General features: G+C 41.5%; 1 protein-coding gene and 1 pseudogene across 1 annotated transcript in view; both read left to right on the forward strand.

Annotated features, from left to right (window-relative positions):
- Nucleotides 1-665: 665 nt before the first annotated feature.
- CDC16 (cell division cycle 16) overlaps nt 666-26,061 on the forward strand; it is a 38,814-nt gene continuing 13,418 nt past the window's right edge. The window contains exons 1-12 of the mRNA XM_059685212.1: nt 666-873; nt 3,514-3,568; nt 3,667-3,764; nt 4,688-4,726; nt 5,767-5,907; nt 7,940-8,099; nt 9,328-9,419; nt 10,374-10,507; nt 11,213-11,292; nt 12,357-12,406; nt 13,277-13,350; nt 15,339-15,464. Of these exons, the coding sequence (XP_059541195.1) occupies nt 826-873; nt 3,514-3,568; nt 3,667-3,764; nt 4,688-4,726; nt 5,767-5,907; nt 7,940-8,099; nt 9,328-9,419; nt 10,374-10,507; nt 11,213-11,292; nt 12,357-12,406; nt 13,277-13,350; nt 15,339-15,464 (1,097 nt within the window). The 5' untranslated portion in view covers nt 666-825. The remainder of the gene's footprint in view (nt 874-3,513; nt 3,569-3,666; nt 3,765-4,687; nt 4,727-5,766; nt 5,908-7,939; nt 8,100-9,327; nt 9,420-10,373; nt 10,508-11,212; nt 11,293-12,356; nt 12,407-13,276; nt 13,351-15,338; nt 15,465-26,061) is intronic.
- Nucleotides 15,854-26,058, forward strand: LOC132228580 (cap-specific mRNA (nucleoside-2'-O-)-methyltransferase 1-like; annotated as a pseudogene).

A 26,061-nucleotide genomic window follows, 5' to 3' on the forward strand; every position in this document is an offset into this window, starting at 1 on the left:
GCTTGCGTAAGGTTTGGTGGATGGGAGAATCTTTGTCCGTGGAATCATACAGTGTGGGGCCATTGTGACTGGCTTCTTCCACTAAGCGTGCTGCACGTGTCAACACGTAATTCATGTTTATTGCTGCATAATATTCCATTGTATGGATCCAAAGTTTGACTAGGTCAAGTTTTTTTTTAGTTTATACTTGTTTTTTATCACAGTGTTCTTTACCTTTCGGGTTTGTTTGCCAAAAGACAATCTGAAAGAGACACGTGGATGCCACAATAGTAAAAGTTTATATACATCAAGTGAGCGCTTACTAACCCTCACGATCAGTCTCTGAGGTGGGTACCGGTAATTTTCCACGTGAGAAAAACGCGGCACATCGGAACCATGGAACTTACCTAACACCAGGGAACCGGGGCTGAACTCAAAGCCAGGCCTGGACCCCGGGTGCCCGCGCCCCGCCGAGAACCAGTCACCGCGTGAACGATGCGGGGACATGTAAATGGGCTGCACGGGCTCGGGCACCCCAGTCGCAGAGCAAAGGCGTCCAGGTCACCCACAGACCCCGGCCACCCACGGCTCAGAGAGCGCCTCGGAACCAAACAGCGCGACGCCAGTTTCTGGCGCCGGAGGGGACGCCTTTGCGGAGGACTTCCGGGGAGCGGCCTGGCCGGGAGCGGAAAGACCTCGGCGGCTGCAGCGCGGGTGCTGTCAGTTCAGCCGGGGTTAGGGCGATCGCGGCGCGGGACTGGGCTCCGGGTCTGCTCCGCGGGCAGCGGGAAGGAAGGCGCGCGGTGGAGGGCGCTCGTCCGGACCCCCGGCAGCGGCAGCGCGGCCATGAACCTGGAGCGGCTGCGGAAGCGCGTCCGGCAGTACCTGGACCAGGTGGGCTGGCCGACCCGGGGAGCGCGGGCCGCGGGACTCGTGAGGGGAGCCCGCCGCGGCCCTTTTCCTCCGGGGGAACTGCGGTCTGGGGTTCGGTGGTGCAGGGGTCGGCCGGGCCTGGGCTGTCTCTGCAGCCGGGAGGACGAGGGACCCGGAAAATGGAAGAAAGCCCCCTAAATGCAAGGGGAGCCTTACCGGCACCCGAGGCCCCGCCGGCCGCCGCCTGACTCCTGGGCACACAGTAGGTGCTCAATGCCGACTTGCTGCCGAGTGGAAATTGAAGCATTATTTTAGGAGGAAAGCTGCAGGGTGGCCTTTGAATTTCGCTAGCTAATAAAAAATGTGGGAGAAGTTGTCATTCTCCTGGGGCCGAATTTAAGCGAAATAAAGATACCGACAAGCCCGTGGCCTCAAATCAGCGCCGGAAACTACATCTGTGTTCCCTGCACCGCGGTGCAGTGAGCAGCCAGCAGCGCTTACGGACGGAAGCGTCTCCAGAATCGGCAGCATCAGTTTAATCTAGGTCCTAGATTCTAGGTTGTCACTTAAATTTTAGTAAAATGCACGCTCTCCCAACAGATTGGAAACCACGGGAGGGAGGGAAAGCCTGTTCAGTGAGACGTCCAGGATGGGTTGTGAGACGCTGCTGCCGGGTGTCCGCCGTACTTCGCAGGGCGCCGTGCGGTTACCGCGAGCCAGTGAGCTGCACCCATGCTCCCGAGCATTCTCCGCTGGCGCCCGGGGTGCTGTGCGGAATGAGACAGGCCTGGGTCCCGCCCTTAAATTAACATCGAGCGGATTTGTAACCATCTACCTGGCAGCATTCCTCCTCCCACTTGGGCAGCTGAGCTCCTGATTTGAATCCCGGAGGACTGAGGCAAGGGTTGTAGAGAAATTGAGAACCACTGCTAGTGACTAGCTACTGCAAAGTAATCACTTAAATGTCCTACTGTTTTAAGATACCTGCTCATAATTTTGTTCTGTTTTTAAAACTGTTCTTTTCCATCCCCTCACTCCCCTCCTTTGACAACTATCAGCTTGTTCTGTATATCTAAGGTTCTGTTGCTGTTTTGTTTTTGTTTTTTAGATTCCATTTATGAGTAAAATCATACGATATTTGCCTGTCTGACTTATTTCACTTACCTTCTAGGTCCATGCATGTTGTTGCAAATGGCAAGATTTCAATCATTTTTACCGCTAAGTAATATTATATGCATAGGGTGTCCCAAGAAATGGACACACACTTGAGCAGCTGATAGCTCAGTTCTGAAAATGAAATGTATTTTAATAAACACTGCCTTCATAATTATTCAAAGAGTGTGCATACATTTTTTGGGGATGTCCCCGTCCCCCCACCCCACCCCCACCCCCGCCCCCCCGCCACACACATACACCATATCTTCTTTGTGCGCTCATCTACTGATGTCCACTAGGTTACTTCCATATCTTGGCTGTTGTGAGTATCCTGAAATGATCATAGGGGTGCACGTAACTTTTTGAATTAGTGTTTTGGTTTTCTCTGGATAAATACCCAGGGCTTGGCCAGAAGCAGCATTGCTGGGTCATAAGGTAGTTCTGTTTTTCATTTTTAATGGAAACTCCATACTCTTTTTCATAGTGGCTGCACCAATTTGTAATCCCACCAACAGTGTACAAGGGTTCCCTTCTTATCCACATTCTCACCAGGACTTTTTTGTTGATTTATTGATGATATCCTTTCTGACAGGTGTGAGGTGATATCTCATTTTTATTTTAATTTGCATGTCCCTGGTGACTAGTGACCTTAAGCAGCTTTTCATGTCTATTGGGCATCTGTATGTCCTCTTTGGAGAAATGTTTATTCAAGTTTTCTGCCCATTTTTTAATGGATTGTTTGTGTTTTGGGTGTTAAGTTGTATGAGTTCCTTGTATTATTTTGGATATTAACACCTTATCAGATGTATCACTTGTGAATACTTTTTCCCATTTAGTAGGTCGTCTTTTCATTTTGTTGATGGTTTTCTTCACTGAAAAAACTTTATTTTGATGTAGTTGAATTTTGTTTATTTTTTCCTTTTGTTGCCCTTGCCCAAGATATATCTAAAAAGCTATTGCTAAGAGTGATGTCAGAGTTTACTGCCTATGTTTTCTTCTAGAAGTTTTATGGTTTTAGCTCTTAAATTTAAGTCTTTAATCTATTTTGAGTTTATTTTTGCGTGTGGTCTGATGTCTCTCTCTCTCTCTCTTTTTTTTTTTTTTGCATGTGTCTTCATTTTTCCTAGTACCACTTATTGAAGAGACCATGTTTACCCCATTGTATATCCTTGCCTCCTTTGTCATAGATTAATTGACCATATACTAGTAAGTGAGGATTTATTTCTGGGCTCTCTATTCTAGTCCGTTGATCTATAGCTCTGTCTTTATGCTAGTACCTGTGTAAGTTTATTTTTAAACACTGGCTTGTTGACCTGTATATATAATGATCTTACAATAATTTTTTTAATTATACCATTGAACTAAAACTTACCTAGCTGAGATATAAGATAAAGCTATAATTGATAGACCCCTACTACATGTAAAAAAAGAATCACATTCTAATAATATTAGATATTTGTTTAAAAGTTGAAGTAACAGGGAAATTATCACTTTTTTCTTATACAGCAACAGTATCAAAGTGCTCTATTTTGGGCCGATAAAGTAGCTTCACTCTCTCATGGTAAGTGACAAATCTTATTTTTTTTTAATTTCTTTATCTTTAAAAATCTTTCTATTTTACCTTGTACCTCTGACCAATTATGTAATTTTTCCCTCCAGAGGAACCCCAGGACATTTATTGGTTGGCTCAGTGTCTTTACCTGACAGCACAATATCATAGAGCAGCTCATGCACTTCGGTCACGAAAACTAGATAAAGTAAGTGATTGTATGAACGTTAAAGCTTTTCAAAGCTTTTTAAGAATAGTATCCTTAATTTAGTATCATAGGTGTTTGTTTTATGTGAAAATTATTTAAAAGGATTTAATTTTGCTATTCCTAATCTCAGTCACTTTGTTTTTCCTTCCCATCTTTAGTCACCAAGTTTTGAAAATTCTGTTTTCTAAAATAGCTCTGAAATTATGGATAGTCCTTTCTACCTTGTTACCACTCATACATGTCAGGCCTTTAATTTGTCTGTTTTGTTGTTTTCGTCTCTTCTCTTGTCTCTTTTCTCCAGTAACATCTTTCCCACTCCCCACCTTCCGACTCCAGTTCATTTTTTAAACTCTCACAGGGGTGGTCTTTCTGAAACACAGATCTGATGGTGCCACTGACAATATCGTTCAGTGATTTCCCATTTCCTACAGGATAAGATCAGACGCATGAATAGACTCCTTTATGATTTCTCACCAGTCTACTTCTAACCTCCTACCATCATCAGTACATGTAATAGGCGCTGCATACTTGTACTACCTTGTACTAGTGGCGATTATTCAGACTCAGTGCCTAGAATGCTGAGTAACTCCTCACTTACCTTCTCCCCTGCAGATGTTTTCTTCCTCAAGTGGCAAGTACTCTTTATGCCCTCTTTCCGTTTGTGAAAGAAACTGCTGTGTTTGTGTCTCCCCTGCTGTAACCTCCCAGAGGGCAGGCCCTCGCTCCTTTTTGACTCTTCAGTGCCTAGTAAACAGTAGGTTTACGGTGCGTAGGGGTTAAAAAAGGCTGGATTTTTTTTTTCTCTCTACAAGAGTAAAAGGAGAAATTATGAAAATAGCGTTATTTCATCCTCATAGTTTTCTTTTAGAGTGAAGATGCTCAGTATCTTGACCACTATTTTAATAGATTAATTTATTTTCTAGTTGTATGAATCTTGCCGCTACCTTGCAGCTAGATGTCATGTAAGTATCCTCTCAGTTTCCTTTTTATTTGGTAAAAGTTCAATTATGTGAATGTTATGCATTCCTCACATATGTGTAAGAATTCTAATGATAGAGTTTGGCAGATTAGTATTTTGTGAGGAAATGTTCTTTTCTTTAATATTGCTTGCTATAAAATATTGATTCTCTGCATGCATGAAGAAAATTCCACTTTAGACATTAAAGTTTTTTTAATATGTTTTTATTGATTTCAGAGGGGAAGGGAGAGGGAGAGAGAGATAGAGGCATCAATGATGAGAGAGCATCATCAATTGGCTGCCTCTTGCCTGAAACCCAGGCATGTGCACTGACCAGGAATTGAAGCGTGACCTCCGGGTTCATGGGTCAGTTCTCAACCACTGAGCACACTGGTTGGGCTAGACACTTTTCAATTTAAGTAATGAATGGGTATAATATTCATTAACCTTTTAAAATCTACCAGAGGTCCAGCACATGAAATTTGTGCACTCGGGGTGAGGGGGTGTCCCTCAGCCCTGCCTGCGCCCTCTCAACTGCCTCAGGAAGCCAGGGAGCGGGCCTAAGCTGGCAGTCGGACATCCTTAGCACTGCTGCAGAGGTGGGAAAGGCTCTCGTCACCGCCACTGCACTCGCCAGCTGTGAGCCCGGCTTGTGGCTGAGCGGCGCTCCCCTGTGGGAGTGCACTGACCACCAGGAGGCAGCTCCTGTGTTGGTCAGTGTGCATCGTAGCAACCAGTCGTTCCGCTGTTCGGTCAATTTGCATATTAGTCTTTTATTATATAGGATAGTATTGTCCTGGTCAGATGGTTCAGTTCGTTGGAGTGTCATCCCATACACTAAAAGGTTGTGAGTTCGATTCCCGGTCAGGGCACATACCTAATTTGCAGATTCAATCTCGGTCATTGCAGATAGAAGAGGCAGCTGACCGATGTTTCTCTCCCATAGTCTCTTTTGAAAAAAAGTCCATGAAATCTACAGTACTTGTGTCTATATTTAGTGTTTGAAGTCATGGCTGACGAACGTTATTTCTGTTTTCTACATAGTATGCTGCGAAAGAGCATCAGCAGGCTCTTGATATTCTTGATATGGAGGAGCCTATCAACAAACGATTATTTGAGAAGTATTTAAAGGATGAAAGTGGCTTGAAAGACACCCCCAATGACTGGGAAATGTCACAGTCCTCAGTAAGTGATACTATACTAAGCATGCTTCAGTAACATCAGTAAGAATTAGCAAGCATATTGGTTGCCTACTAATTTGCCCACCGAAATTCAAAACGATTTTGAGACCTTTTTGAGCCATGTTGGAAGCAGTAATAATCATGTTCTCAGATGCTTGAATCTGAACTAAGCTGACTTGAGATCTTCCGTTTGATGCCTTAAACTACTCCCCACAGGTGGCATAGTCTTTACCCTTACTGAGTTTCAACAGTGTTTGTACCTACTCCCAAGAAACTTTGGTGTTTTATTTATGACTAGAGGCCCGGTGCATGAATTCATGCCCACTGGGGTCCCTCGGCCTGGCCTGTGGGATTGGCCCAAAACTGGCTCTCTAACATCCCCTGAGGGGTCCCAGATTGCGAGAAGTCACAGGCCAGGCCGAGGGACCCCACCGGTGCATGATCAGGTCCGGGGAGGGACGCAGGAGGTTGGCCAGCTGGGAAGGAACCACGGGAGGGCTCCAAGGCATGTCCTGCCCGTCTTGCTCAGTCCCAATCGGCTGGACCCCAGGAACAAGCTAACCTACCCCCTGGTGTCTGCCCCCTGGTGATCAGTGCATGTCATAGCAATTGGTCGACTGATTGACTGTCTGCCCCCTTGTAGTCAGTTCACGTCATAGCGAGTGGTTGAGTGGCCTTAGCATATTACGCTTTTATTATATAGGATACTTGTGTATTTCAGTTTGTATACTTTCTATTTGCATGAAATTGCAAATTCCTTGCTGGCAGAGGTTATATAATAGGTGACATCCATATTCAGATTACTAATCTGGACTGTTATTCCTTTTTTTTTTGTTTTAACAGCTTTCTCGATAAATAATCCACATGCCATGTAATTCATTCATTTAAAATGTACAGTTGCTTGGCTTTTAGTATATTCACAGAGCTGTACAACCCTCACCACAATCAATTGTAGAAAGAAACCCTGGACTATGTAGCCGTTACCCATCACTTCCCCCATTTTTCCAATTATTTTTTATAACTGTTAATAAGGAACTTGTAAGTCGCCTCAAAAATGAATTAATACTATACATTTTTAGGTGTTTCTCTTTTGTATTGTTTGTCTATTTTATGTATTAAGAAGTGCACATTCATTTTTCTGCTAAGAAATGCATTTGTGAGGGAGCTTGGTATTATTATCATCTTTGGACTTCTTATCCATTAACTTATCTGCTAAGAAATACATGATTTATTTGTAATGTATTATTAAAATACTTTTTAAAAAATAACTTATTGGATACTGCATAGGTCTAAGATTCTCTCATAAGGTCCTCCAGTGTTTTTTAAATTTTGATCTTATGATGAATGTTCTTCAGTCCTGTACCAGTTTTAACCTTTAAGCTCAGTTGTGTGTTTCTTGACATTCAGAGTCTGGAACATCAATCAGATTTTTACATTCTCTTGTTGATGATGATAGTGAGGTAACTACCGTGTAAGCACCTTACCATGTGCTAGCTCTACAGAGACTATCACCTCTACTCCTCACAGAGCCCTTTAGATGAGAAAAGGAAACTGAGGCCAAGAGAGGTTACATCACTTGTCCAAGGTCACTAAGTGTCAGAACTGGAATTTGAACTCAGGTTTGTTCAGTTCCAGAAAGCCATGCTCCTGCCCACTATGCTACATTGCTGCCAGTTTTCTAATAGTTACTACCTTTCATTGAGATCTACCTATTAAACTGTTAAATTTTGATTCAGTATATCGGTGCTGTTTGCTGTCTCAAATCCTTACTCTATTTGAGAAAAACAGGTAATGAAAAAAGTAGCAGTGACACGTTCACTATAAAGAAATGCTGAAGTGAGGAGAACCTAGGGAAGATGGATTAGAGAAGTTTCATTTGCCTTTATGTTTCTATTTATACTATGTCTGACAGTGGGGTGAAAAAATCCTTTTAGATTAAAAAAAAAAGTCCTGGGCCTTCAGATTATATAACATTTTTGATAAATTAAGTTTAAAAGTATTGGCTTAGTATGTGACTCATCATATTTTTCCAACAGATAAAGAGTTCTATTTGTCTTTTACGAGGGAAAATCTATGACGCTCTAGATAACCGAACCCTAGCTACCTATAGCTATAAAGAAGCTTTGAAGCTCGATGTCTATTGTTTCGAAGCATTTGATCTTTTGACATCACACCACATGTTGACAGCCCAAGAAGGTTTGGAAACTCAGGTGTTTGTATGTTTAGCACAATTGATATTCTTTTTGTGTGTGTTTTTCCCCTGAAATCTGTGAGTCAACAGCAGGCTATGTACAGATTTAGATTTAAACAGACCTATTAACTTCCTTAATGTCTTCAAATATGAAATGCATGACAGAATACAATACTGGGCAGTTCCTGTTGCAGTCAGAATCTTGAGTGATTGTGATGTGACGAGACCATATTTTTGAGAAGTGATTTGAGGTCATATAAACAAGATTTCAGTATCTGATTACATGGCTCTCGACCTGACTGCATTTTAAATCCCCGAGGAGCTTTAAAAACCTCAGTGCACAGGTCCCGACTCCAGACCAGTTGAGTCAGAATCTCTGGTGGGGAGGCTGTGGCATGGTTTAAGGCTTCCAGATGATCCTAAGGCACAGTAAGGGCCCAGAACCATTGACCTGGAGCAGCGATTTTCAACCAGTGTGCCACAAGAAAAATTCTAAAGTAATACCTATTTAGTCCTCTTCTCCCTTAGATTGTCAAATAAGAAAATGACAACAGCCGGCAAACACAATAGCCATTTGGTGTAATGAATCAAAACTTAACCTATTTTTTTTATCAGATCGGCAAAAAAATATATTTTTTGGTGTGCCACAGAATTTTAGTAATTAGATTGTATGTGCCATGAGATGAAAAAGGTTGAAAATTACTGACCTAGAGCATCGGCAGTGATGTGAGGTGGATAAGCAAGGGAAACAGAGAAAATGGGGATCTTACATTAATGAGATTCAAACATATTTTAGCCTAGTGCAGTGGTTCTCAAACAGGGTGATTTTTGCCTCCTTGGGGACATTGGGCAGTATCTGGAGACATTTTTGATTGACATAACTTGGGCTTGGGGAGGGAGGGTAGAGGTTGCTGCTGATTGCTAGTGGGCAGAGGCCAGAGATCCTTCTAAATATCCTGTGTGCATAGGACAGCCAACACAACAGAGAATTATTCACACAAAGTGCAGTGTGCTGAGGCTGGGAAATGGCCTGGTGGTAGCATAACCCACCAGGTAGTCCTCATCACCTGGGCCTGACCACTGTCTTAGCTTTCTCTAATACACATTGATCTTATTATTTTCTTTTTTGAGTTTGACTTATTTAGACCAAGAACTATAGACAAATATTTTTCGTTGCTGACTCAGCCCCCCATAAATATTGTGATGACATTATTTTTTCTCAATGTTTTTAAGAAAAAGAACTTCTTGAATCACTACCTCTTAATAAGCTCTGTACTGAAGAACAGGAATTGCTACGTTTTCTATTTGAGAACAAATTAAAAAAGGTAAGTGAAAACACAAAGTTAGTCTTTGCATTATGCAAGTATCTTATTTCTTTCATTCAATTTGGCCTCTATTCTTTTACTAGTTACATTTTTAGAAATTTTTATTAATCTTGCACATTTGCACGAATAGATTTAGATTATTTAAAATATATGATTTCTTAAAAAGCTTCCAAAAATATGTCTTCCTCCCAGGGACTCCTTACACTAAAAGACTGAACTATCACCCTAACTCAGCGGTTCTCAACATGTGGGTCGCGACCCCTTTGGCGGTCAAACGACCCTTTCACAGGGGTCGCCTAAGACCATCCTGCTTATCAGATATTTACATTACGATTCATAACAGTAGCAACATTACAGTTATGAAGTAGCAACGAAAATAATTTTATGGTTGGGTCACAACATGAGGAACTGTATTTAAAGGGCCAGAAGGTTGAGAACCACTGCCTAACTGGTTTGGCTCAGTGGATAGACCATCAGCCTGCGGACTGAAAGGTCCCAGGTTCGATTCCGGTCAAGGGCATGTACCTTGGTTGCGGGCACATCCTCAGTAGGAGGTGTGCAGGAGGCAGCTGATTGATGTTTCTCTCTCATCGATGTTTCTAACTCTCTATCCCTCTCCCTTCCACTCTGTAAAAAATCAATAAAATATATATATTTTTAAAAAAGATTGAACTATCAGATAAATGGAATGATGTTGCATGAAAATGAGGGTTTTTTTTCTTATGCATCCTGAACTTCTACTTTGTAAAATACTTCCTATCAGGGAATTCTGTGATAAATTTGAGAATAAAATTAAACTCATTGGGAGGAGTACTGATGAGTCTTGAAGTTAAAAATGTTTCCAGAGGCTCACATGTGTCCTTATGTAAATCCTTTAAACACTTGGGTCAAATTGAATCTGCCTTTTGACTAGGTATAGCTCATTGAGTTTACGTTTACCTTCCTCTGTTTCAGTATAATAAACCGAGTGAAACTATCATCCCCGAGTCTGTAGATGGTTTGCAAGAGAATCTGGATGTGGTAGTATCTTTAGCTGAAAGACATTATTATAACTGTGATTTTAAAATGTGCTACAAGCTTACTTCTGTGTAAGTAGATTCGCTTATTTTTCTGTAGAACATTTCATCTAAAATATGCATGGGGTATGCTTTCTGAGTAATCTTGAACTAATTGATGGTAATTAAGTTGCCTTTACTACTTTGCAGAATGCGAAAGAGGGTTATTCCATTAACTGGGGGGTATACATGTCCCTCATTTCAGTCTTTGATAGTCTGCAAGTTTGAAAATACCATTCTGGAACTAGTTTTATAAAATCTCTTCTTTGTTAGAGACTAATAAAATCCAATAGGTACTAATGTTCAGTAAGGCTCACTGACTAGCCAACCATCTTACAAGTTTTCCAGTGTACATAGTTCAAACTTGTTCTTTTCTAAATCACATGTACCATTTTAGTGGATCTTTAGGGTTGCATAAATCCTTGAGTTCACAAAAATTTTAATTGATAAATACTTGTGATCTATTTTATATTTCACATTGTTTTTTATTCTAAATAATTGGACTACTTATTTAATGTTACAGTTCTGTTGATTTAAAGTAAATGTATGCGATATTTATTTTTATTCCTTCCAAATTGGAATTTTCCTTTTCACTTATAACCTAATAATGTGTTAAGAAAGTAAAAGAATTATTATAATCCACAATATTGTACATAATGCTATAATGACTACTTAATCATAACTAATTATGAGTATTGTACTGTTTCTGGGTTAGTAATGTGTTGCTTTAACTTTCAGAGTAATGGAAAAAGATCCTTTCCATGCAAATTGTTTACCTGTACATATAGGGACACTTGTGGAGCTGAATAAAGCAAATGGTAAGAATTTTTCTGTTAACTCTTGAAATTCTGTCTTACAAGTCATGGATAGTTGAAGTCATAGGTCATAACATAATGAAGTTCTATAATAAAAGTAACAACTGGGAGAAGAAATGCTTATCAAAGCAACCAATGGTGTATTCTGTTATCTCAACAGAACACTATTTCTTTATCCCTGCTTCCTGCTCCCTTGTCTCAAAAGTAATTTGTGGTTTAAGTGTTAAGTGGCAGTTCTGCCTTTTTTTGTCTTTTTTCTGTAAAATTCTTAAGCAAACTGATATGGCAAAAGTCAATAACCTTTTAGAAGTTGGAAGCAGGCAGGTTTTTTTGCTCAGGTTTTCCATATCTTAACATTTAGAAACATTTAGTTGTGTTTGGACTGTATTCGCCTTTAAATCTTTTTGGCTGAATAATGAGTCCTGTCAAAAGAAAGAGCCAGCCACTCTTAACTCCAAATCCCTGCCGCTTCAGTGTGGTCTGTGACCGACAGCATCACATCTCCTGGCAGCTTGTGGAGATGCAGGTGCTCCAGCTGCCCTGGTCTCATGAATTCAAGGCTGCATGTAGGAAACACCATTGTGACGTGCCAAGGACTCACATATTATTCAAGAGGAAATCATAAACTTGAAAGTTTGGTCAACCAAACTGGTTGTGGGTGATTAAGATGGTCCATGATAGGCCCCTGGAGTAAGAGACATGAGTTGTTAAGATAGGTAAGGTGCTTTGAAATCACCTCTTAAGGACCATGAAGTGCTTTACCATGTGTCATTCTAATTTTCAAGTCACTCAGCAAGTGCTCAGTGCCTACTTATGGGTCGGGCACCAGGTAAAGAATTGTGTCTAGGGGTGGGGGTTTGAATAAAACAGCCATAGTATCTAACCCTTGGAGTTTTTGTATTTTATTGGGTAAATGAATTTTGATTCTAAAAAGAAAAAGGAAAAGAATGAAGTCATTGCTGTGAGAACAACATTTCTATGATTGTGAAGAGTTATGACTGGGGGAAAGTCATGTCTTAAAATTCATTTGATGTGAATAATTTTTTTCTTTTTTTTTCCTAATGTAGAACTTTTCTATCTTTCTCATAAATTGGTGGATTTATATCCTAGCAACCCTGTAAGTAAATATAAACAAATTTTTCTTACAGTGTTTTTTCTTACTTGAATTTAAAGAAAATGCTTAACTAGTATTTAGACAGCTTATATTTAAATGCAAACAAATATGTTTTATTTTGAGGTGTTGGAGCAGAATCTCCTAGTGCTTATGATAATAGAAGCAGCATTAACTTTCTCAATCCATGAAGGTATTTTTTTTAGTGTATTGAAACATAACTTAAAACAAAGATCTTTTTTTATTATAGAAATTATACAGTATATGCTTATTATTAAAAATACTCAACATACAGAAAAATAAAATATTGAAAGTCAAAATCACACTCCCACCTCTCATAAGTAATGCTAGTAAATGTTTGGTAGCTTTCTCATGTTGCATACATAAGGTACCTTACTGGATTGTGCACTGATTTGAATCATTGTGTCTTCCAAACTGCCATGGATCAGAACTAAGACCTAGAAATTGAAAGTGGAATCAGAAACTGTGTCCTTAAAGACAAAAGTCAAGAATCAAGGCCCAAGTCTCAGTTTACACCCTAGACCAGTGTGAAAATAATTTATAAAGAGGCAAAACTAGTGCAAGAGATGTCAGCTAGCAATATGGAACCAGAGTTAGGGAAGATTCGTAGTGCAGGTGAGAGGCCAGGACTCCGAGTGGGTTTGAAATAGGAAGTGTTCAGTAGCCTCCTCTTGTGTTCAGTGCTTCAGGGAAGTGATTGAAGGCCTCTTGAGGAAGGGCTGTGGAGATTTGGTTCTCTTCTAACTTGAACTAGAATATGGGATGGAACACCTAATCCACCCTCTGGCGTAATTTGCTAGATATTTTTAATTCAAAGTTCAGATCTTTGGTCATGGTAAATTTTGAACTTTGTAGGTTTCTTGGTTTGCAGTGGGATGCTATTATCTCATGGTTGGTCATAAGAATGAACATGCCAGAAGATATCTCAGGTACGAATTTATTGTCTTCCTCACTCTGTAATGAACCTGTAGAGAGATTATTTTGCTCATCTGCTTTAATGCAATAAGTAGAAAGTATTTTAAAAGCAGTGTAAAAGAAAAAATGTTTTCTTTGGCAGATTTAGTTCAGTTGCATTAGTTATGTACCTTGCTTTTATATGATGTCATGAGGGAGACAAAAGTAATCAGTGGTGTAGACCTTGTTCTCAAGGAACTTGTAACATATTTAAGTTTTTATTTATAAATGAGAAATGTGAAATAGTAGAGAACATTATAAAATAGTTGGAAAGGTTCTGTTTTTCATTTACAGAGACACTATTAACTGCTTACTTTTAGAACGTCTTTTGTGAATTAGTAGTGAAGTTACATAAAACTTTACATGAGATTAGGATCAGTAAAAATGACTATAATACAGAATTCTTGGCATAGTGAACTGGCTTATATAAGGACCTGCTGTGGTTTTAGTTTAAGGAACTCCATGCAGCCCAATCAAGCTACTTAACCAGTATTATTCAATTATTCAATTACAGGAAAATGTCTGTATGTGAAAAATTAATTACTAAAGATTAAAAATATAAGGATATTTGTGATTTCCTTCATGTAAACAAAATAGAAAATAGATCTAAGGGAAAACGTGTGAACTTTGGACACTGACTTGAATTCTCATCCAAGTTCCATCACTTACTAGCCACAGTCCCTTGGGAAAGTTAATTCCTCTATTTTTTTTTTGTAAAAATGAAAATGATATAATACTTGTATCCCAGGATTGTTGGGAAAATTAATAAGTTGACTTTAAAGGATCCTGCTCTAGGAAGAAAATAGGGAGAGCTCTCTGGTTAGTTGTGTAAAATATTTTAGAAAACCTTGCTTGTGCTCTTTGCCGGCGTAAGAAGATGATGTGTGTAATAATTGTTCTTTGAGCTATGCTTCTTTGAATTACTGTGCTTCTTCAGTGATGGACTCTACATGAAACAGGGAACATTTGGGTGAAAGAAAACTTAGAAAAGAAAATCCTAGGAAGTGTGAATCTCACCCTTTATATTTTCCATGTCTTGTAATGTTTGTTTTATTTCCTGTTTTGGGTCACCAATGGGCCACGGATTGAAGACTGACCGTTTAAGACTATATAGTCCTGTTCATGGAACCACAGTGAATCTCCTAGCACCTTCTGTAGGATGTCAGTCTTCCAGCCTCAGTATACTTGTCTTTAAAATATAAATAATAATTTGTCGTGCAAGTTATTAGGATTAGATGATGCATATAAGGCATCTATCATATTGCCTGGCACAAAACAGGCCCTAAATGGTTGCTGCTACCACCATTTACCTACTCGGTTGTGAAATGAAGCTCCTGGATTAAGTAATATTTATAAATTCTATACAGAATGCTAATGGGTTCAACTATAGTACCTAAAAAGTGTGGACCTCTCCTAAAATTTCTTAAAATTTTGCTTGGTCTAGTAAATATTTTTTTATCCTATATAATAAAAAGGTAATATGCAAATTGACGGAACAGCCGAACAACTGGTCGCTATGACACGCACTGACAACCAAGGGGCAGACGCTCAACACAGGAGCTACCCCCTGGTGGTCAGTGCACTCCCACAGGGAGAGCGCCGCTCAGCCAGAAGCCCAGAAGCAGGGCTCACGGCTGGCAAGTGTAGTGGCGAGCCTCTCCCGCTTCCATGGCAGCGTGTTAAGGATGTCTGGGAGCGGGCCTAAGCCATCAGTTGGACATCCCCTGAGGGCTCCCGGACTGTGAGAGGGCACAGGCTGGGCTGAGATACCCCCCTCCCCCGAGTGCACGAATCTCGTGCACCAGGCCTCTAGTTTCAAATAAATTAACACAAATGTTACATTAGTGTTTCATGTATTGACAGCTCATTTATTTAATTTGAATGTCCTTGAAACCATCAGCTTACATAAAATTGACAATTTAAGGTAAATATTATATTAATTTTATGAAGTTTCTTATTTTAGTAAAGCTACAACACTTGAGAAGACCTATGGGCCTGCGTGGATAGCATATGGACATTCATTTGCAGTTGAAAGTGAACATGATCAAGCAATGGCTGCTTACTTCACAGCAGCACAGCTGATGAAAGGGTATGGCAAAGCAAATTGATCAAACTGCATGAAAAGATTTTTTGCTAACAAAATGAAATTTCTATTATTATTATCACTGTCATTTGGTTGGTAAACTAAAGAAAATATCTTCCTTGCATCTAGCTACTGGCTTGTGATTATATAATAACTATGGAAATGGAGGGAGGAAGAAGCTGGTGTAGTGATTTTGCCTAGCAGTTTTATCTTAACCAGTACAAAAGGGAACTAGGAAATTAGGCTAAGGCAGTGGTTCTCAACCTTCCTAATGCCACGACCCTTTAATACAGTTCCTCATGTTGTGGTGACCCCCAACCATAAAATTATTTTCGTTGCTACTTCATCACTGTAATTTTGCTACTGTTATGAATCGTAATGTAAATATCTGATATGCAGGATGTATTTTCATTATTACAGATTGAACATAATTAAAGCATAGTGATTAATCACAAAACAATATGTAATTATATATTTGTTTTCCGATGGTCTTAGGCGACCCCTATGAAAGGGTCATTCAACCCCCAAAGGGGTCGCGACCCATAGGTTGAGAACCGCTGGGCTAGGGAACAAATGAGGAAGGAAGCTCTCTTTCACATGCTCATTCGAGAATGAAATTATTCATAAGCAAAATTATTTATATTCTGTTTATGTCTAAAAGGTATTTGATGTGGCTTAATGGTAGTATAGGACTATATTTGCCAATGTTCTAGATTGAAATCAACATTAAATATATTTTATTTTACATGAGATTAGGATCACTAATATAATAAGTTAATGTAAGTGTACCCTAAGAGTGTGTTATTTTGGAGAGTGAAGTATTGCTATTTACTCCTGTTGACTCTTTTTGGACTCAAAATTAGTTACACCTTGCAGTGTTCTTTCTGTGTTCGCTGTTCTCTGCCTCCATCTCTGTGAAGAGGTGGTGTGAGTGCAATGGTTCAGAGGTCTGGGCTGGAATCAGACTGCTTAGGGATCTTGGCAAGTTATTTACCCTCTTGAAAAATAGGAATAACAGCAATACTCACTCCTAGGCTTACAGTGAGGAGTAATTGAGATAATACCAGCTAAAGACTTAGGACAGTGTCTGCCATGTAGAAAGAACCCTGATAAAAGTTAGCTACTTTAATTTGTTTGTATTCAGGAGCAGGATCACGTATTTATCTGTTTTGAATTTCATCTTGTTCTGTTTGATTTACCTTTTCAGACTATCAGACTCCTTTTGGTACCCAGTTTGCATCAAAATTATTTATGATCCTCAAGTTATTTTTTTTTTTTAGTTATATTAAATTTGATATATGACTTTTAAATCTAACTAGTCATCCATGAAAACATTGTAAAGGAGATAGCTCCCTAACTATATTAGTTTGCTTAGGCTGCCATAACAAAATATCGCAGATTGGGTGACTTAACAGAAATTCACTTTCTCACAGTTCTGGAGCCTGGAAAGTGTAACGCTCAGGTGCAGATAAGAGCTCTCTGCCTGGCTTGTAGATGGCTGCCTTCTCACTGTGTCTTCACATAGTGGAGAGAGAGCTTTGGTGTCTCTTTATTTTATAAGGGTCCCAGCATTATGATCTGATGATCTTATTTAACCAATACAGTCATGTTGGGTTGTTTGGTCTTAACATATTAATTTTGGGAGGGATACATACATTCAGTCCATAACACTTATAACTAGAAATAATCCTCCAGATTAAAATTGTTCAGTTGGTTATTGATCCTGTAAGTGATCCAGGTTTCTCCACCCTGTCCACCAAGATGTGTGAAACCTCTTCCAGCGCTTTGCTGAAGTGTGGCTCCAGCGTCTGCATATACCCTTAGTCTGTCAATCTGTTTAGTTGTCAGAACAAAAAATCTCAATAATTTACTGTGAGTTCTTTCTCATCAGCACATGCTAGGGTCTGCTATTTATGTATTTTTTTTCTATTCTGGGTTCTCTAAAACCCAGACTAGTTATTATGAGTTGTTAGTTGCTAGCTAAGAATAAAAACCAGTGATAACTAATGATCTGATTAGTACTTTTAATGTTCCCCAATCTAGGCAAACTTTAATTTTCAAATCAGCTTCTCAAGATAAGCATTACTTTGTTTTACTTTCCTGTCAAAATAGCATTGCATTCTCTTAATTTGCCCTGTGTCTGGGTAAATGAAATTGTGTAAATATTTTAAAATGTCCTTTATGATTTCTTTTTTGAGCCATTAGTTATTTAAGAGTGTATTGTTTAATTTCCACATATTTTTGAATTTCCCAAATATCCTTGTTATGATTTCTAATTTAATTCCATTGTGGTAGAAGAACATACTTTCTGTGATTTCAATCCTTTTAAATTTATTGAGGCTTGTTTTGTGACCTGACATGGTCTATTCTAGAGACTGATCCAGGTGCACTTAAGAATTCTCCTCTTGTAGGGTACAATATTCTATAGCTGTCCCTTAGGTCTAATTGGGTTATGGGGTTGTTCACATCTTTGATTTCCATGTTGATTGTCTGCCATCATTGCAACTGAGGTACTGAAGTCTCCAACTATTATTTTTGAATTGTCTATTTTCCCCTCTAATTCGGGCAGGTTTTGCTACATGTATATATTAGGTCATGCACTGTCTCTAGTAATAAATTTTGTCGTAAGTGTACTTTGATATTAGTCTAGTCACATCAGCTCTCCTTTGTTACTGTTTGCATGTTGTATCTTTTTCCATATTTTTGCTTTCAACCTGTTGTGTCTTTGAATCTAAAGTTTGTCTCTTGGCAGCAGCAGGACCAGACCCGGTAGTGGCAGTGGCAGCAATTGCCTGACCCCTCCCCTTCCCACTCCCTGGCAGCTTGCCCTTTCCCCTCAGTCAACAATGAAGGGGATAAATGATCAAAAAACAGGAGAAAAGAGTTGCAGAGCTTAGCCTGAACCTCAGCTCTACATCTGAGGATGAACTTCCCTTCTCTGTCAATCATGCAGCAAAAGTATCTACTACAAGCCTGACAGTAAGACCAAGGGGAAGCAACGCAGCTCTCTTAGTGATGCATTCAAAGCAGACTCTTTTGTTGGGGGAACTTTTTCCCGCTGTTCCATGTATAGCAGCATCTCCCAGAAGCCAAATGGGCTTCAGGGAAAGTGAAGGGTTGGATAAATACAGTCAGCGTAGGGAGGACATTGTTGAGGCCTCTAATCAGAAAGGCTTGTGTCTGACATTGCAAGGCTTTGACCAGAAGTTGAATCTGGACTGGCAAGATGAGCCAGAGCCTAGTGCCTATGAGCAGGTGTCATGGTTTCCAGAATGTACCACTGAAATTCCTGACACTGAGAAAATGAGTGATTGGATGGTTGTGGGAAAGAGAAAGATGGTTATTGAAGATGAAACAGAGTTTTGTGGGGAAGACGTGCTTCACAATGCGCTGCAGAGTAAGAGTGTGTTTGATGTCCTGGATGGGGAGGAGATGCAGCAAGCTCAGACCCGGGCCAATCCCTGCAAGATGATCCAAGGAGTCTTCTTCCTAAACAGGGCGCAAGGAAGATGGCTAACATGGATTTTGTACTTGATCACATTTTTACAAATCCAAGGGACTCTTATGGGAAACCACTGGTGAAGGACTGGGAACAAAGGCATAGATTTTGAGCTTCTGTACTGTGCTGACATCTGTGCAGGCCCAGTTGTCTTCTCAGAGTAGGTGCTGTGGAGGAAGAAGTGGTACGCAAAGGGCTCTGGAATGGCTCTGCAGGGCCCGAACAACTTTAAGCTGGAGGCCTTCTACTCAGCTTCCAGGGAACTCTTTTTTTTTTTTTTTTTTTTAATTAAATCTTTATTGTTCAGATTATTACATTTGTTCCTCTTTTTTTTTCCCCCCCATAACTCCCCTCCTCCCAGTTCCCGCCCCACCCTCCGCCCTCACTCCCCACCCACTGTCCTCATCCATAGGTGCACGATTTTTGTCCAGTCTCTTCCCACATCTCCCACACCCCTTTCCCCCCCAAGAATAGTCAGTCCATTCCCTTTCTATGTCCCTGATTCTATTATAATCAACAGTTCATTCTGTTCATCAGATTATTAATTCACTTGATTCTTAGATTCACTTGTTGATAGATGCATATTTGTTGTTCATAATGTGTATCTTTACCTTTTTCTTCCTCTTCCTCTTCTTAAAGGATACCTTTCAGCATTTCATATAATCCTGGTTTGGTGGTGATGAACTCCTTTAGCTTTTCCTTATCTGTGAAGCTCTTTATCTGACCTTCAATTCTGAATGATAGCTTTGCTGGATAAAGTAATCTTGGTTGTAGGTTCTTGGTATTCATCACTTTGAATATTTCTTGCCACTCCCTTCTGGCCTGCAAAGTTTCTGTTGAGAAATCAGCTGACAGTCGTATGGGTATTCCCTTGTAGGTAACTGAGTTTCTTTCTCTTGCTGTTTTTAAGATTCTCTCTTTATCTTTTGCTCTTGGCATTTTAATTATGATGTGTCTTGGTGTGGTCCTCTTTGGATTCCTTTTGTTTGGGGTTCTCCGTGCTTCTTGGACCTGTAAGTCCATTTCTTTCACCAGGTGGGGGAAGTTTTCTGTCATTATTTCTTCAAATAGGTTTTCAATATCTTGCTCTCTCTCATCTTCTGGCACCCCTATAATTCTGATGTTGGTACGCTTGAAGCTGTCCCAGAGGCTCCTTACACTATCCTCGCATTTTTGGATTCTTTTTTCATTTTGCTTTTCCGGTTGGATGTTTTTTGCTTCCTCGCATTTCAAATCATTGACTTGATTCTTGCGCTCCTCTGGTCTGCTGTCGGGCGTCTGTATAATATTCGTTATTTCAGTCCGTGTATGCTTAATTTCTCGTTGGTTCCCCAATATAAGATCGAGGGTCTTATTAGTTTTCGTGTAGATCTCATTAAGTTTATCGACAGCTTTTAAACAGTTCTTGAGAGACCTTAAAAGTGTGGTTCTGAACTCTATATCTTCCATTGACAATTTTGTCCTGTTTCTTTGTCTCTGCATTTTGTTATGCTTCCTTGGTGTACCCCCTAGTGGTCTTTGTTCGAAGTCTTATAGTTAAATCTTGATTGTTGTAGCTAATTCCAGGGAGGGTTTGACCTCCAGGCCAAGTGGCTATGAGAATCAGCTGAGTCAGCAGTGAGAGAACTTCTGTCCTCTAGGGAGGTGCTAATCTGAGGCTATCCGGCAAATGCCTCTGTGCAGGGCTTGGGCGGGGCGGGTCGCACAGGATCAACAGGGTGGGCCGGAGAGAGCAGTTATGGCGGCTCTCAGTCCTGTCCCCAGGGGCTCTGCCTCTCTGAGTCCCAGCACCCGCTGCAAAGCTCGGAGAGAAAGCTGCACTCGCTCTGACCGAAGCCAGACAGTCCCGCTTCTCCCGTTTGAGTCTGGGTTCCTAAAGACTCGCCCGGATCTGGAGCTCAGAGTCTGCGACTCCCTCCCGATTGAAAACAACAACCGCGCCCTCCGCCGCCAGCCCGCTTGGGCACTCCGCACCTCAGAATTTGACTTCAGCACTGCGCCTCCTCTGAGTGTCCGTGTGCGTTTCTCTTTCCTCCTAGTTGTAGGACTTCCACTCAGCCAGCGTTCCTGTGGTTCTGGGTGATGTCCGTTCCGTGTTTTAGTTTCACTTTTGAAGTAGTTGTTCAAAGCAGCAAACTCCGGCGTTAACCTATGCCGCCATCTTGGTTCTCCTCCCAGGGAACTCTTTGAACCTTACTATGGCGAGGGTGGGATTGATGGAGACATCACCCATCCAGAGAACATCACTGCTTTTAGGAATTTTGTCCTGGATAACAGATCGCAAGGGTGTCCGCTTTTTGATGGCCGATGGGGATTTCTCTGTGGTGGGACAGGAGGACCTACAAGAGATCCTCAGCAAGCAGCTTGCTGCTCTGTCAGTTCCTCGTGGCACTTTCTGTGTCTGGACAGGAGGCCACTTCATCTGTAAAACCTTTGACCTGTTCACACCATTCAGCATGGGGCTCATCTACCTACTGTGCTGTTCATTTGAATGAGTATGTCTCTTTAAGCCCATTACCAGCCGTCCTACCAACTCGGAGAGGTATGTGGTGTGCAAGGGCCTGAAGATGGACATAGATGACAGGATTACCTCTTCTCAGTCAGTATTAAACTCAACTAGCTGCAGAACACTGATTCTGATGTCAACCTTGTGGTTCCTTTGGAGGTGATCAAGGGAGACCATGAATTTACTGACTACATGATACAGTCCAGTGAGAGTCACTATAGTCTGCAGATCAAAGTTCTGGCCAAAATCTATGCCTTTGTTCAAGACGTGACCCTGAGCCTCGGCAGGCAGAGATCTAGAAACAGTGCCTTCGTCTTTCGGGGTTCCCAGACCAGGCTTGAATTGCTCCTACTTCCTCAGACCCAAAATCTAAGTTCTTTGACCTAATACAGGGCACTGAGATTGACATCTTCAGCTCTAAGCCCATGCTGCTCACCTCCAAAACCTTGGAGAAGATCCGCCCAGTGCTCAACTACTGCTGCATGGTGTCTGGCAATGAGCAGAAATTCCTCCTCGGCCTGGTGAGGTCATAGATCTACACATGGGATGGCCGCCAATCAGACTGCTGGGTCAAGCAGGACCTGAAGACAGAGCTACCCTGGGACACTTTGCTCGCTGTGGAGATTGTCCATGAGCTGAAAGGGGAGGGGAAGGCCCAGCTCGATGTCCTCGTGCTGAATGGCAGTGATGTGCAGGAGCAACACTTTAACCAGTGAATTCAACTCGCTGAGAAATTTGTGAAAGCTGTTTCTAAGCCTAGTTGGCCTGACATGAATCCCATCAGGATGAAGGAGGTGTATAGGCTGGAGGAAATGGAGAAGATTTTTAGCAGGTTGGAGACGAAGATCATTAAGGGCTCCAGTGGCAAACCGAAGCTCAGCTACACCTTGTGCCCACTGGTCTCTACATTGTTAGGACAGTGACTGAGCCATGGACTATGGGATTCAGCAGAAGCTTTAAGAGGAAGTTCTCCTACCAGAAAACCAAGGCCTCTCTACCTGTGAGCTCCCTGCAGATGCCATTGCCCCATTTCACATCTGCCACTATGGCCGGCGCCTCTGGGAGTGGGGAGATGGCATCCGTGTACGTGACTCGCAGAAACCCCAGGACCCAGACAAGCTGTCCAAGGAGGATATCCTCTCCTATATCCAGACACAGCGCCTGAGGACGCCCACTCCTGCTGAACACAGTCATTCAGAGTCAGGGTGCCTTACCTAGGCCCCACAGTACTGGTTCCTTCCCCATCTTGAAAGGGACAGGGGAGCACAGTGATTGCAGCCTGCCATAGGGGGTGGGTGGTCTCCTCTCCATCTCCCCTGAAGAACTGTCAGGGGCCTTCAGAGGACACTCACATGTTCCTTCTGGAACCCCTTCTAGACTTCCCTTCCCAGAGACCTGCCTGGGAACTTTCTCCCCGGCCAGAACTCAGCCTGAAAGAGCTGCTCCTACAGGCGGTGTGGAGTCAAGGCCCAGGGCATGTGGGGCTAGTGGAGCATGTGTCAGTGAGCAGCAGGGCTTTAGCTCTGCTGTTGTCTCCTGAATCCTGTAAACTCACTTTTCTGAGTTCTCTGCACTGCCCTGAGGGCGGCCATGCCTCAGCTTTGCCCAACTTTTTACTGTGCCAACTCTAAGTGGGTGAAGGTCTACTGTCGTGAGCTGGCCAGGAGCAGCTGCTGTATAAATCAAGGTTTTGTTTCTTTGAACTTGCTCTGTTTTGATGCCAAGTTTGGAGAATTTTCTTGTCCCCCCACTGCCTTGGTCTTCCCTGGCGTTCTTCTCAGCGTAGTCCTCTGACAGTCCTGCAGGCTGGGAAGGGAGGTGTGTGGGCTCACATCCCTGACACCACATCAGGATGCAGGTAGCACTGTCTGTGGTAGTGGATGTGACCACCTCCTGGGGTGATAGAGCCTTTCTGGGCTGCATCCCCTTTTGACCCAAACCTTGGGCAGCTCTAGAAGAGGAAGCACCCTCAAAGCCCTGCCTTTTTCTGTGCCCCAGCAGCAGTGGCCCCACTACAACAGAGGGTACCTCTGGGGTAGGGTTGCACCCAGCCCTCTGGCAAGCATGACACCCTCATTTTCCACAGCCACCCTGCTACCCTTTACCCTCTTATCTTCCCCAATAAAGGGCATTCACTTTTTTGTTTAATCCTCACCCGAGGATATTTTTCCATTGATTTTTAGAGAGAGTGGAAGAGAGAGGGAAAGACAGAGAGAAATATCGATGTGAAGAAAACACAGCGATTGGTTGCCTCCTGCATGAGTCCTGACCAGGGGCTGGGCCGGGGAGGAGCCTGCAACCATGAGGTACATGCCCTTGACCAGAATCGAACTCAGGACCCTTCAGTCCGCAGGCCAACGCTCTGTCCATTGGGCCAAACTGTCTAGGGCAAGGGCAGTTACTTTTGTCATTTTATGGTCACTCTGTTTCTTCTATGTGGTGGCTGAGGAGGAAGAAGGGAAGCTGGGCATAGGCTTTGGGTGGGGAGGGCACTCATGGTTGTTTTTGATGGGAAATACCTGTCAGAGACATTCATACAGGCTCTTTAGAGCTCCATCTCTGTGCTAGACTGGTTTCCATGGAGATAGGGCACTGAGGTTCCCTGTGCGGTTGGTTGGAATTGGCCCCACCTGGGGAGTAGTGTCTCCAGCAAGCATCCACTGGCTTGGCAGCAGCACTGCTAAAATGCTGTATTTCCACCCAGTTCAGGGTATATCAGTGTGTCTTGCAAAATCTTGGGTCATTAAAGATAAACATATTTTTAAAATAAATGAAGTTGTCTCTTGTGAACAACATATAGTTGGACTGTGGTTTTATTATCTATTCTGCTGGTTTCTTATCTTTTGGTGGAGTTTTATATATTTATGCATAATATAATTACTGATAAGATAGGGTTTATTTGTCATTTTGCTCTGTTTTTTATGTCTTTTGTCTTCTTTGTTCTTCTGTTTGCCAGTATTGCCTTCTTTTGTGTTAGATATTTTGTAATGTACCATTTTAATTCCCTGTTTTCTTATAATTTTGAGGAATTTTTTGTGTGTGTGTGATTATCTTGGGGACTATAAGTAACATTTTAAAACAATTTTGTTTGGATTAATAACAACTAGGGTTCTTTCCAACACCAACAACCAATTCTCTGATTCTCCAGACACCAACTGGAACCTCCAAGTCAATTCATTTCTCAAACTGACTATTCAGAGTTAGTGCAGACCTCACAGGTTAAGTAAGGGCTTAGTCCTACAAGACTGCCCCTCCCCACTTCAGGTGCCAATCACAAGCCCCAGGCCAATGATACTTCTGACTGACTGGCTACAAATCTGACACACATCTCTGTGTGTTCCCTTACAGACATCTCATTCCCCGATTCCCTTTTAAGTTTTTGGCCAGTCTCTTGTTTGCCTCATCTGGTATGGCTGCCTCAGGTTAATATTAAACAGTTACCACTGATTGTTTTCAACAACTGCCCTGGGAGAGAGCTTATCTCACTGAGTTGGCTATGAGTCAGGTCAAAGAAAATCAAGCTATGAATGGGGGTTTTCCAGGGAGCTGACAGATGGGTGACTAATTAGTGACAGTTCTCTGTGGCACATATCAGGCTCTCCAAGCTCATTCTCCTCCAGGGGCTGCTGGGCTACTGATGTTCTAGGCTAGTGTGGAGCTGAGAAAAGGGAGACAGGAAAGGAACAAGTTAAAACATCATACAATCCGTTGTTCTTGCTGAGACTCAGCTGTTTCTCTAGAATAAACACTCCTCACATTGTTGTAAGCCTTTGGTTAACTTCCAGAGTTCTGAAAAAGTTTATTTTGATGATTTTTGGCAATGCTTTTGTTGCTTTCATGGAGAAGTAGATTGTATTCTGCCATTTCAGAAATACATCCTCCAGGTAAAAACTTTTAAAGCATTCTTCCTGACCTTTCTGTAGAACATAGATTCTTGAGTCATGATTCTAGATTTGAACCAAAGCACATACCAACTTTTCAGTCAGTATTATTGACATTCTTAGATCCATCTGCAAAGAAAAAGTATGTTTTCTTTGCTTTAATGTAATCACTGTACTTTGCATGTAAAACTGTCTCAGAGAACATGAAAATGGACTAGACATGACATAATTCAGAACTCTTTGCAGTGGAACTGATAATAACTGGTATATTGGAATCTACACAGGAAGAGCCATTTCAGTTAGAAAGTCAGAAGCAGCTTCATGAAGGGAAGCAGAACTTTAACACAGTCATGAAGGATACATGGTACTGAGTCCATAAAGGAGAACGAGGAGGACAGTCTAGAATAGGGCCATGACATTAGCATAGTGTAGGAAAACAGTCAGCATAGACCTGTTTTTCTGCTTTAGAGGATTTTGGGGGTTTACTGTTGAATAATGAGATATAAAGGCTAGGTTGCTGAAAGGTTCCAGAAGTGGCAGCTGATTAAACTAAAAGTCCATTTGACATTCTTTAAATATTAGTAAACCAAGTTTTAGAAAAAAGTAAATGCTCTGTTTTTGCCTATATTTAAGTTATTTTGCAGACAGGATTTGAAGCCAATAAATTAATTTCTACTGGATTATTGTTTTTGGTGTTGAATATATGAAAATTTCCAA

Source organism: Myotis daubentonii, chromosome 2, assembly GCF_963259705.1.
Source record: "Myotis daubentonii chromosome 2, mMyoDau2.1, whole genome shotgun sequence".
NCBI classification, from domain to species: Eukaryota; Metazoa; Chordata; class Mammalia; order Chiroptera; family Vespertilionidae; genus Myotis; species Myotis daubentonii.